This window comes from Planococcus citri, chromosome 2 (genome assembly GCF_950023065.1).
Source record: "Planococcus citri chromosome 2, ihPlaCitr1.1, whole genome shotgun sequence".
Taxonomy (NCBI): domain Eukaryota; kingdom Metazoa; phylum Arthropoda; class Insecta; order Hemiptera; family Pseudococcidae; genus Planococcus; species Planococcus citri.
In genome coordinates, this window is record NC_088678.1 from 44,110,967 (window position 1) to 44,124,406 (window position 13,440).

The 13,440-nt window shown below is 33.8% G+C and overlaps 1 protein-coding gene and 1 long non-coding RNA gene across 2 annotated transcripts in view; one reads left to right on the forward strand and one right to left on the reverse strand.

Annotated features, from left to right (window-relative positions):
* The window catches only part of LOC135835935 (5-hydroxytryptamine receptor-like), a 185,029-nt gene that overhangs the window by 16,734 nt on the left and 154,855 nt on the right, over positions 1 to 13,440 (reverse strand). Inside the window, exon 5 of the mRNA XM_065350451.1 lies at positions 5,858 to 5,967. Within this exon, the coding sequence (XP_065206523.1) occupies positions 5,858 to 5,967 (110 nt within the window). The remainder of the gene's footprint in view (positions 1 to 5,857; positions 5,968 to 13,440) is intronic.
* The window catches only part of LOC135835940 (uncharacterized), a 167,614-nt gene that overhangs the window by 11,569 nt on the left and 142,605 nt on the right, over positions 1 to 13,440 (forward strand). The gene's annotated exons all lie outside the window — the stretch shown is intronic.

The window sequence follows — 13,440 nt, forward strand, 5'->3', positions numbered from 1 at the left end:
CGTCCTACGCTGTGGCATATACGTATACTGAAACCATGCGGTAATTTAATTCCGAGCAATTCTGAAAATCACGTAATGTCCAGCTTTCCGCCATATTCGCTACCTTTTCTATTTGCGCACTGTCGATCTCGTAATTCTGCGTTTTAGACATAATGCACGCTCACCTATTATATACCTATGGTATAGTTATACGAGAAAAAGAAATGACCTATTTTGTTTCCCTTCATATACGTATATATGGTCCATACATATAGCCACACAGGCTAAAGCAATTTGAAGAAAGGGAGTTTAAAAAAAATATAAATCTCATAACTTCTCCAACAGAGTGTTGGAACTAATTTTCTATATAATTCAAAAAAAATACGCGCCTTTTAAAATTATCCGGCATTTTTCTCCACCTAAGGCAAATCTACCGGTTGTTAATTCTTGGCTGTTTGAAATGTATACAATCTTATACGAAGCAAACGATGATAAAAATGTCCTTTCACGCGTTGTTGTTCCACCTGAAATAGCCTCTGTATATACCGAATCCGTTTAATTTACCATGTATAAAATATCGTTTCCCTAACCAGTTCATATAAGTGTCGGGTATTTCAGGCCTTTCTGGTGAATTTTTCAAATAAATGTTGGAAAAATAATTTAATCTTAGGCCATACATCACGGAAAAACTAATTCCTAAAAATTTATTACCACTTTATGGAAAGAAAAGATAAACTAGAAAATAGATCGCTACTGCGCCGTTAAGATAACGTAATATTTATTTGTTTGCGGACTGTTTTTGGTATACTTCAAAACAGTGCTTAAAATATAGCAGATAAATTGCCTTTATAAGATGATTTTCAGTTAATAAAAGTTTATTTCTAATGTCTATGCCAATCTTATAGCATTAGTTGGAATGACTTTTGGTATAGCTAATAAAATGGCTCGTCTACATCGATAGTAAACAAATACCAAACTACGATATCCTGCCAACGGTATATGTATGCAGGATAGCTAGGTACACCCTCTACTCATTTAATACCAATAGTTGCTCATAAACAAGCGTATAGTAGATCCATCAGTATTTAATATCCAAGCATAGTATATATATTTTTTAGTAAAACCATTATAGCACGAATGTTGACTCTTTTAGTAAACATTTTGACGAATATGTATTTTAAAAGGCATTTTAATCGTGTTTTGATTTCGACATGAAATAACGTCCAAAAGGGATATAGTTTTGATAACATTACTCTTGAGGATAAGTACGAGTATTGAAATAATTTCCAAGTTATAATCAGTCTCGATTAATTGACCTCTTCTATCTCTACTCGCAAATATGTACATCGCATGCCTAGACTATACCTATGTATAAAAACAAAAATATAACTCTAGTACTCCGAGTAAACTTTCAAACGCTCTGGGCAATTACTTTCATTCTCATATCACTCATCGTGTGCCTTTTCAGTTTTCACGGTCATCTATGTACGTACATCATATTTTGTATACTATGAATATGTTTCATAATATGCGTATAAATGTTCATCGCCCTCCACCATTAACACAACCTGCGCACATTCTGGCGTGCAAAACGGTAATAAATTCAACTATCGTCATCCACTTCATATGGTAACATTTTCTGCTCAATTTAAACACCGTATCGCATATAGGTAAACTGTATTTCATTCAACCCATCTCTCCACAATAAAACGTCAACACGCAACGATCAATTATGCATCGTTAAGCATTTGTTTATCCCTGTATATTGCTGCTCAGGCCATTTTCTTCCACAGCCGACTTTCCGCCACACGTACTAAAAAAAGAAAATCATTCTCGATAAATTTTACTACACGCTATCGGCTCTAGCTAATATGTATCCTAAAATAGAAGATTGGGGTGATTAATTCATGAAACTGCGTTGTAAAAATATGACCACTGTACATAGGTATCACTCATTGCGGAGGGAACCTTTCTCATCAGATTTCACGAAGCCATAATGGTCCCATTTCAGAGTAATTCTCCAAAATTCATTGGTATCATCTTGGAGAAATCTCCGATTGAAACGCCAGTCTCTTTCTTTCCCTTTCGGTTTACAATGAAAATTGCTTGAAGGTTTCCTTCAAGAAGAGGACGACACCAAAGGTTTGATTATCTGAGGTTTTCTCCCTCTCTCGGAACTCGGAAGAGACCGCTAGGTATGTATGTACCTACTTTAATTTTTGTGGTTTCCTCTGCAGAGCCTTTTCCATGATGCATCTTTTTCTCCTCTCAATCCATTCAGACGAAAAAAAAGGAGCTTTTTTTCATAATTATTTTAGTTTTTAATTTGATGTGTCCCATCACAGAATAAGTTCAGTTTTTTCTGAATGGCTTTTATCTCAGGTTGAAGAACTCCGTGAAATTTAGTCAAACCCTTCTGATTTTCGTAAACCAGAAATAGTCTGTTCTTTCAATTTTTCTCGAACTTTATGTGGATGAGGAGCTAGTTTCATAATTTCTACACTTTTACGATATTTTTATAAGAGCTACAATTCACGAAGGCTCATATCTTGAAAACAGATAAACTTAAAGCAAACCATTTTGCGGCTTTTTAGAGAGAAAAAAATACTTGAGCAGTGACCGTGTGTAATCGATTTTCTACTTGGTGACTTTTTTGGTGAATTAGTCTCAAAAAAGTCACCAAATCATACAAAATTCATATTCAATTGTCTGGTGACTTTTGGGTGACAGGTTCACCAAGCACTGATCCTATGTAATCTATTTTGTACTTAGTGACATTTTCAATGAATCTGTCACCAAGAAGTCACCAGATAGGTATGAATTTTCTATGGTTTAGTGACTTATTCTTGTTGACAGATCCATCGAAAATGTCACTAAATACAAAGTTGATCACATATGGTCAATGCTTGGTGAACCTGTCACCAAAAAGTCACCAGACAGTCAAATAAAAATTTTCATATTTTTTGGTGACTTCTTTGTGACTCACCAAAAGTCACCAGGATTCACCAAAATTCACCAAGTACAAAATCGATCACATAAAAATGATCAGCACTTCTTGGTGAACCTGTCACCAAAAAGTTACCAGATAGTCAAATAAGATTTTTCTATGTTTTGGTGACTGACTCACCAAAAGTCACCAGGATTCACCAAAATTCACCAAGTGCAAAATCGATCACATAAATGATCACTGCTTGGTGAACCTGTCTCCAAAAAGTCACCAGATAGTCAAATAGGAATTTTCTGTGATTTGGTGACTTTTTGGTAACTGACTTGCCAAAATTCACCGACTAAAAAATCGATTACACCTGATCACTGCTTATGAACTTGTCACCAAAAAGTCACCACCCAGTCCAACAGGAATTCCTATGTTTTGATGACTTTTTGGTGACTAATTCACCAAAATTCACCAAGTATGTACATACAAAATCGATCACATAAATGATCACTGCTTGGCGAACCTGTCTTCAAAAAGTCATCAGACAGTGAAATAGGAATTTTTTAAGTTTTGGTGACTTTTTGGTGACTGAACTCACCAAAAGTCACCAAAATTCACCGACTACAAATTCGATCACATGAATGATCACTGCTTGGTGAACCTGTCACCAAAAAGTCACCAGACAGTCAAATAGGAATTTTCTGTTTTGGTGACTTTTTGGTGACTGACTCACCAAAAGTCACCAAAATTCACCGTCTACAAATTCGATCACATGAATGATCACTGCTTGGTGAACCTGTCACCAAAAAGTCACCAGACAGTCAAATAGGAATTTTCTGTTTTGGTGACTTTTTGGTGACTGACTCACCAAAACTCGCTAGGATTCACCAATATTCACCGACTACATATTCGATCACATATGATCACTGCTTGGTGAACCTGTCTCCAAAAAGTCACCTGTCAATATCCAAGTTTACAGAGGTTTGAATTTAATTTTAATCTTATTTATCGCATTTTTTCGAAAATTGCAGAATCTAATAAAGTCGACGGAGATTCCAGAATTGCTCGAAACTATTGAAAATTGACTCGGGAGGTCGAGAGCAGGATATTAACCGAATTTCAACCTTTTGCGTCAATTTGATCAAATTTTGATTTTTTAAAATACAAAATGGCCATTGAGGGAAATGCAATGCAATGGCCAATTTTCCTTGATTTGATTACCCTGAGCTCTTGACATTTTTTCAGAATAAACTACATATAAATTGGGAACAATTATTGAATATCAAACTTTAATGATTAATTTTTTTCAAATGCCAAAGGAGACACACGAGAGTTTTAGAATTACTGCGCGAGGTATGATCACTTAACACAATTATAAGCTTTCGATGAAGGTACATAAAGTAAGCGAATCGAACTAAACTTAGATCCCTTCCATTTTGTTATTTATTTTGAGATGAACTCGGTTCATTGCGAAATTACAATAATCAATACCCATAAAACTGGAATCTCGACCGCTTCTGCCACTTTTCTGCCATACAACCACGGTTCATGAACTGAAAACGGGGCGAGGAATCGATGAATTCAAAATAAAAGGTGCGACCATCGCATCACGACCAAGCGAGTGCGAAAACGCGAGCGAAAAAAACGTAGAAATCTTGTACGTGGGAGCCGAAATTGATGAATTAAACATTTTTCTTATAACGATTAATTCAACAAATAAAAATAAAGGAAGTCTTACCGTACATCAGTGGAAGGAAAACCTTGAAGGTAGGTATAACACGTATGTTTGGTATTTCTCGCAGCTAGCACGAATTTTCTTTCATTTTATATAGAATCTTGTGGTCTCATACTCGTAGTTTGGTATTATCGCTTACACGAGGCGAATGGCGACCCTACATAAGTAAAATTGCATCGTAGAGAAAGTACCTTAGGCCGTTATAATACGGCCGCAGCGTATCTTTCGATAAATCTTAATCACCATAAATTTATAATTTTCTAGCCGGGTCCACTACCGTGTGAAAAAATTATCGGTCATTTGCGAGAAATTAACTTTAATGTTGAGTTAGTTTGCTCTGTAATAGGTCATTTTGGAAATAATCCTACTGCGTAGTAAAGGATACCTTCGTTGTAATGGTAATATGCCTGCAGTTTGGTACACTGTGAGCTGTGTGTAATAACTATGACATAGGTACGAAAATTACACGGGTAGAATTGGAGAGAAAAAAAAGAACGTTTAATATCCGGCATAAGTGTTATAAAAATGTACACGTCTGCGGTTATATTTATTTTAAAAACTTTTTGTACTCTTTAAGAATAAATAATAACGCGACACAATTCTCATTTGAGTTGTTGCGTGTTCTCTACGGTACGAGCAAGTATAAGTATACGCGATAGAATGTACCTATATACGTAGTACGTATACTATATAGGGTAGGAGCGGAGAGGCAGGGTTTAAAGTACGACGTGGTTATTTGTACTGAAGAAAGTTTTAATGTTGACGATGGTAAATTTCTTCTTTTAGTGAAGTAACTAATATAAAAAGAGTGTTAAGGAGAAAAAATTTCTGTTCTGGAGTCTTTGACAAATTATTTCGAAATAAAAATTTCAAAAGCGAAACGAAATTTTCCATAATGGCACGTATACATCATTGAAAACTTGGCAAGCATATATGGCGAAAAGCGACGAAAACGCGCTTATACATACAAAAATAATGCAAACTATGGCGGAATTCGGCGCATAGAGTTATATCGAAGAAATTTCAATTTTTTAACCTGTTTCGAGTTATTCGACTCGAAAGGAAATACGATTCTGAATATTTTAACGCGATTTAAAAATATGCTGAGTTAATTGCCAGCTTCAATCTGTGTGCAAGTGGTTCTTGTACTCGTATTACCTTTTACATGTAAATTTCTTAAATAAATCGAACAATATCGAATGTTTTACCTGTCTAATGCGATGGCAACTAAATGCAATATCGAAGCTGTACAACAAAGTACATCGCTGGCAGTCCACATATCGCATAGCTCCGGCCCCAGTACCCATCCGTCGCTGATCTGTAACAAATCAATCATAAATTGTTCATGAATATGTGCCAAAAAATATTTGGAACAACTAATTCAGTGGTTATTGACGAGACTTTGTCAAAATTACCCCAAAATTTTCAAGTTTGAAGTTGAATAAAAAATGAATTTTTATTAAAATTTTGCAAAATTGAAATTTTTAGTTTCTCTCGAAATGATTTTTTGTGAGATTTAAAAAATGTGAACGGAGACACTCGTGTAAAACATTCCAACTTCTGATCACGCATATTAGGATTTATAGGTACCTATATGTTACGATACGTTGGTTTGTACGTATCATTACTCTTTCGAATCGAATTTCACGACACATTTCCATCAAACTTTGGCAAAAAGTTTCTCATATTGGAAGAAACATCGAATTGAAAGTCCATCGTGTATTCATCGTACAATTTTAATACTCTCTCGATACAAAAAGATACATACATGAGTTCAAAAATGACAAAATAACTGGAAAATTTTCATTATTATATTGCAATATACGACATTAGAGCGATAAATGATTTCGCAGCGAACGCGACACTACAACGGGGTAACATAAGGTTGCCACATTAAAATGATTTCTGCTTCGGTCTAAAATCGATTTAGAGATGTGCGAAGGAAAAAAAAAAGAATTGTTCTCAGAAGACACACCATTTTTGTTCGGTAACGACCCCATAAATGTTAGAAATAAAGAAATTTTTAGCGCGAGCAAAACTTTGGTTTGGGTTTGTAATCGGATAACCGATGGGCACCGTTATCAGATACCGTACGTTTCATATTGCCTTCTTGTAAAATTCATTTTTAAAGCAAACGAGAAGAAAAGGCCTTCTTTTTAGTTATGGTAATATTTCATCCGGAATAACTTCATAAAGATTCATTTGGATGATGTTTTCTTTGTACACCTATGTATAGTTACAATGAAGGAACTTTTGGTTTGTATTTTCAGTACCAAATATCGTGCTAGAGAAGATTGAGAATGTCTAAAGTGCCTCTGCCTATACATGGGGTCTACTGGGTCACGAAAGTCGCGAAAAACCGTCCATGACTTTAAATTTAAAAAACTTCTCGTATTATTATTCAATGCCTCAATGGTAGTGCCACTGACAGATGCCAAATTAGCATTTTAAATAACCATAAAAATTCAAAATTTCAATAGCTTTCGTATCCTCGCTTCGCGCGAGCATATTATTTTCTTTTTTTTTTTTTTAATCGAAGGTGGAGTCTTGAAAGTGGAAAAATTGACTTCTCAAGTCAAAAATTATGTTTTTTCACTTCTGAGGAATTGTGAATTTTCGTCTTTCGAGTACTTTTGCTCTCACTTCGTTCGAGCCATTTATGTGTGTTTTCAGAAATACCTACAATAATTTTCTGGAAATTATTGTTATATTACTGGAGGAGCAGGACCATCGAGAAGGGGCGAAGAGGGCAATTTACCGTTTACCCCGGAATCACTCACATTTTTTGCCATTGTATTTCATACATTTTTTCGTATCACATAGAAACTACCTATTAGAGTTGTTGAAAAACTACCCCCACCCCCTCCCTCCCTTCATTATGAGATTACTTGAAATTTGCACGATAAAACGATGTTTTTTGTTTCGGTTTTTTTTTTTTTTAGAAAGCATCGCGAACTTAAATTTTTTTGGGCCTCTTTTGAGTTGACTAGAAAATACTTGAATCAGTGAGAACAGAAAGGGACCAAGTCACATTTTTGGAAATTTTTTTTCACGGATATATAGGGGTTTCAAAGTATGGCGAATCGACTGGTGATGTCAGATTTCCGCAAAACTGCCGGTAAAGTGGTATTTGGGCGCAGAAAAAGGGCGGATCCGCATTTATGACTTTTTTGTAAAATTTTTTGAATTCCTTGAAAAATAACTAACATTTTTGAAAAGACCATTTTTTGAAATTTAAGTTCATCTCTGAACTGAAAAAAGATGAAAAAATTAACAACTTCGGCAAAAAGTCTTATACCTCAAGGGGTTTTTGGTCAATTTAAACGAGATAGCAGTATAAATGATGTACTTAAATGTAAAATCAAGCCCCATTCGTGCCCGAGCAATTTCAAAAGAAATTTTAGCAATTGAGTGCAGAAAGGGTCTAAGTCCCATTTGTTTACGCAGCAACAGCGCCGGCGCACGTGAATATTTTTTTTTTCTAAACAGTGCTAAAAATTGTGTCTTGGGGTACTCTTTCAATGACCTTAAGCATGTTTATTAAAAATTTTTGATTTTCAAATAAATCAGTCTTTTGTTATTCCTGAAAAGTGCGAAAATGGACTTAGCCCCTTTCTGTTCTCATCGATTCACTTAATGATAAAATAGTTGAATTGTACTTAATCATTTTTTTCAAACATAAACAAAACAAAAGAATTTGACTTCCAAGACTCTGGATAAAAAATTATGGAAAATATTCAACCCCAGTTTTAAAAAAATATTAATTGGTAATCAATCTACTAGAATAATTTTATATTTTTAAACACTTTTGTTTTGAATATACTTTTTCAAAAATAAGTACACGTTCTCGAAATAAAAATTTAAAAATAAACCCGAATCCTGATTTCGAATCAGAATAAACAACAAGTATTTAGGGACACGGACGATAAATATACCTACGTTGCGTGGCGAGATGAACGCAGAAAAAAAAACGCAATCGAAGTAAAAGGCTAAAACTCTGGACAGCAATTAGGAAAGGATTTTTTAGTTTTGAAGTAGCAGCCTTGTATTTCTTTATAGCTACCCACGTTTTACGTGGATAAGACGATTGACGGGTCGAGTATTAAGTTTTTTCTTCTCTTTTTTGCCTCTTTATTTGGGTATTACTCTCTAAGGATATAACAAATGCACGAGCTCGTTCAATTTCGACAGCTTCATTTACACCAGTCGAATGGCTGTGTAGGAAATAGACTTTTTTGCGTTTATTGGAAAGTACATTTGTCTTATGAAGATGAGGTGTTCAACAACACGTGTGTAGGTTCTTTGAGTTTGTGTAAGTTGAGAAAAATTCATGTACCAAATAATCACGAAGAGTTTACTTTGTGCGGCGATTGTGTGAAGTGACCCTTATTCAAGGATACAGGTTTCTATACCTTTAAACGTTCGAACTATGTAGACCACGAGCTAGCTAAACCACATCACAGATGGAATTTTTGATTTTAGGGGAACTTTGCAAAATTGGTAACAATTCATTGATCGTTTTGCAGGTATCTAGCTAGTAGCTACACTACATTATGAATGAAGCTCGTAGTAGAATAACTTCACCTATAGAACTAGGTACCAACTACCTGTATCAAAATATAGGAATCTTGGCTGTAAATCCTCAGCAAAAGTTAAGGCCAAAATGTTTGAAAATTGACTTCCAAAAAATTACAAATGAAGCATATACTTTTATTCTCGCGACGATTTGAAACCATTTCCCCTTATTTTTTTTTCAATAATGAATGTAGAACAGTTCTGTAATCATAGTGCAAGCCAGGAGGCGTTATTCTTTTGTGAAATCTGTTAAATTATTCCGAATGAAAAAATGAAATTAAACGCGACCGATTTCTTTCTCTACCCTATCAAGTTATCCGTCTAATCGTGGAATTCAATTTCACGAACGGACGCATAAATTTTATCGCTAATTGAAGATTTGTTGAGAGAAATTCGGATTTGAAATTAACATTATTGGATCAGTGGATCGGATACGGCTGGGAATGGGTTGACGCGTGGAAAATATTCTCGATATTAACAAAACACCTCGTTCCTATCGATTCTATAATCATCACAGTGAAAGTTGTTCTTTTTTTCTGCTCCTCGCAGGATTCCGTGATTGAGTTTAAATTTAATGTTAAACGTCTTATGAAAAGCGCCAAAAAGAAAAGAATAAACGAAGAAGGAAGAGGAGAAAAAAAGTTAATGGAATTAGTTTGAAACAGCAGATAAATTTTGTCAACTGCTAACTACATTACGATTACAGACCGGTTAAAATGAACTTTATACGAAAAGGCGGGCTTTTAAAGTTCGTCTTCGTTAATTTCATAGTAAGGCCAATTTACGTTTTATTGTTTTGAAATAGTCTTATGTTGATAAAGGCTTCAGAAAGTTCAGCCTCTTAGTAGAAATGTTGTTTAAAAGGAGACATCCCTTATTTTTAGTTTTTAATTAACAAGGAAAATAAATGTTTTACCTTTGCGATGTCTGTCTTTTTAACTCTTTAATTCGATAAAAAATACGTTTTAATTATAGTCATTTTAGGAAAGAAATTTAATTTTTAATTACAACGTTAAATCTGATAAACATTTATAAACTCGTCAGTTTACTATCTTTTAGCTATATTTTAGTTTGCCTTAAGTGTTAAATATCGGCCCTGTTAAACGAACAGATTTTTAAGAAATCGTTGCGAAAATTTCGGCCTACTGAACTGGCTAATGAGACGAAAGCTTTTGAAAGAAAAAAAATTACTAAGATTTGGAATTTTATTATTACTATTTGCGCCAGACGAAACGTACATTATTTGTCTCTCTTGCGGCTGAGACGTACTCGTACTATATACTCTTTTATCGTCTTCCATCCGAAATCCAGAGAAGTTTCAAATTTCATCATTCATTTAATAAACTAATGGACTGAGATTTTATGCTAATGAATATCGTAAATAACTTTCAAAACTTTCTGTTTTTCCAATTGAATTCGATGAGCTTTTATTGATCGCTTTAACGGTGCGATTAGTCCGCACAATTTTACCGTATTTTTAAAATGTCCCGAACTTTATCAAGTGACGATTGCGTCGATTACAGTGTAATTTCATGCCAACTCGAATGAATATTGACTGACGAATTTTTGTGAGAAATTTATTGGAATAATTTTGAGATATTTTTTCGGTTTCGAGCTTTCTTTGCTTTGCTTTGAGAGTTTTTAAATTCAATTTTGGCGTAATATCTTTCTAAAATTTGTGTAATCCTGATCCGCGAGACGTTGACGTTTGAAAAATTGGATAAACTTTCAATTTTTAGTGTAAATATATAAATGATTTTACAATATTTTGTGTGACACGTTGACTTCTGAAGCTTTGAAAAAACATTTTGCTGAATTCGTAACAATATTATCCAAGTAAGTAGGTACGTCAGATTTTTGAAAAATTTAAAAGAAATGACCATGCAATTTCTAATTTTAATGCTACGTTACACTTTTAAGAATTTTAAAAAAATTGACGAAGTTGGACTTTTGAAAATTAAGTGAATTATTTGAAATTTGTCGGTATTGTTTGGGTAAAATATTGTCAATTTTTGGTAAATTACGAGTAGTACTGTGATAAATTACAATGTATTTTATACGTCTTTTTTCAGTAAATTCCGGTATTTTTGGTAAATTACTGATATTTTTTGATGAAATATTGCCAATTTTTGGTAAACTACGAGTTGTACTGTGAAAAATTATAAATAAGTAGTTTATACTTTTTCAGTTGATTTCGGTATTTTTGCTAAATTACTGGTAATTCTTGGTAAATTACCGGTAATTCCTGGTAAATTGCAGGTAATTCTTGGTAAATTACCGGTAATTCCTGGTAAATTGCAGATAATTCTTAGTAAATTACAGGTAATTTTTCCTGGTAATTTACCAAGAATTACTGGTAATTTTTGGTAAACTGCCGGTAATTCTAGGTAAATTATTTATTATAATTCTTGGTAAATTACCGGTAATTTTTAGTAAATTACTAGTTATTTTTGATAAATTATCAACTTTTAAGAATTCCCGGTAATTTACCAAAAATAACAATATATTTCATTCTTTTTTCAGGGATGTGAAAAATAAATTTCTGGTAATTCTTGGTAAATTCCTGGTAATGTGGTAATTCCTGGTAAATTACCAGTTATGTTTGGTAAATCACAGACTTTTAAGTTAATTCTCTTAGTAAACTACTAATTTATTCTTGGTAAATTGCCGGTAATTTTTGGTATTACCAAGAATAATTAGTAATTCACCACGAATCACGAGTTGATGTTAATAAGTTGAGGAAATGCGTTTCGAATAACTCTCCTGCCATTAATTTCCTGTTACCTGATGAAATATTCTCCTTCCCTCTCCTATCTCCACAAAATCCAAGCTTTCTTAGGTTTTTAAACGATTCTCAATCAAACTACCTATCTTCATTTCTGAATCAATTTTCATTTGTGCGTTCAATTTTCCTGGCACCCAGTTTTTTTTTCGATGTAGGTAGTGAGAATCATTTTGTATATTTCACTTCACTATTTTCAACTCTTTCTCTCTTCCATTACCTAGTTGGTTCAAAACGAAATTTAAAAAACAAACAAAGATCTTTTTTGGAAAATGATTAACCCAGCAACAAAGAGCTAGAAGTACGTTACGGTTATTGCAGTTTTAAAATCGTTTTAGGTAAAAATTGTTATTTTTTATTGTTCACCTTTCTTTTTTTCTTTTTTTTTTTGGAATAATTCCCCACGAATTTAATTACGGAATAATGCCTCGTTATTTTCAAACCATCTCGAGGGGATGAACTGAATGAGGCATTTTTATAAAACGCGCAAATATTGCGCTCCATTTTCACTGTATCCAAAAAAATTGAAACCACGTAGGACGGAAGAATTTTCGAAAGAAGTACCGCACACGACTACGCGTAAAAACATATATATATAGATATGGGACACCTCTCCAGAGAAATATAAACCACAATTCGCCGTTTCATAAAAAAATACATCGTTTCGTGGCCGCCACTCTGGAGTATTATGTAGGAGAAATATCGCGCGAATATTCGGCGTATATCGACGAAAATTCGAAATGAAAATAGCGACGAAATCGCACAAGCCATTAGGTTTTAATCAATGTAAAATGATGTTATAAAGAAGTTGTAAAACGTTTAGCGATGAATAAGATTGAATTCGCTTTAGGTATTATGATAAGGTTAACGCGAGTGCTTTTAAGTATATGAAGGTTTGTTGGAATTTCGCGCGGAATTTCAGGCATTTATATGAAAAACGCTAACGGTCTATAATAGTTGCCGTTTTACGATTATCAAACTGAGACATTCCACCTAGTAATTTGCGGTCGACAATAGGTGAAACACATACCATCGTCTAGGTAGGAGAAAAGAAAAAAGTCCCCTATAGTACTACAACACGACGAATTTGTCAATTCAAATATATGTACGTATTATACCATCTAAACTATTTCGAATACTTACGACTTGACGACCGTTTATGTATATTAAAAAAAAGTAATTCACGCGATGAAAGAAATCTCGAAAATTATATTCATGTCGATGAGAGAAATTCCGAGTGGAAGTTTCCTGCCTCCACCTTACCCTTTTTGCGCCTCATCTTTATTTTCAGCGTGCAAATTAATCGATATAAAAAATACATTTTTGTTTTATATTCGAAAACTTTTAGCAAACTAGATTCAACATTTTAACTATGTACGCTTTTTTGAATGGAAGAAAAAAAGTAGAGAAACTCAATTTGAAAATATTTCCTAA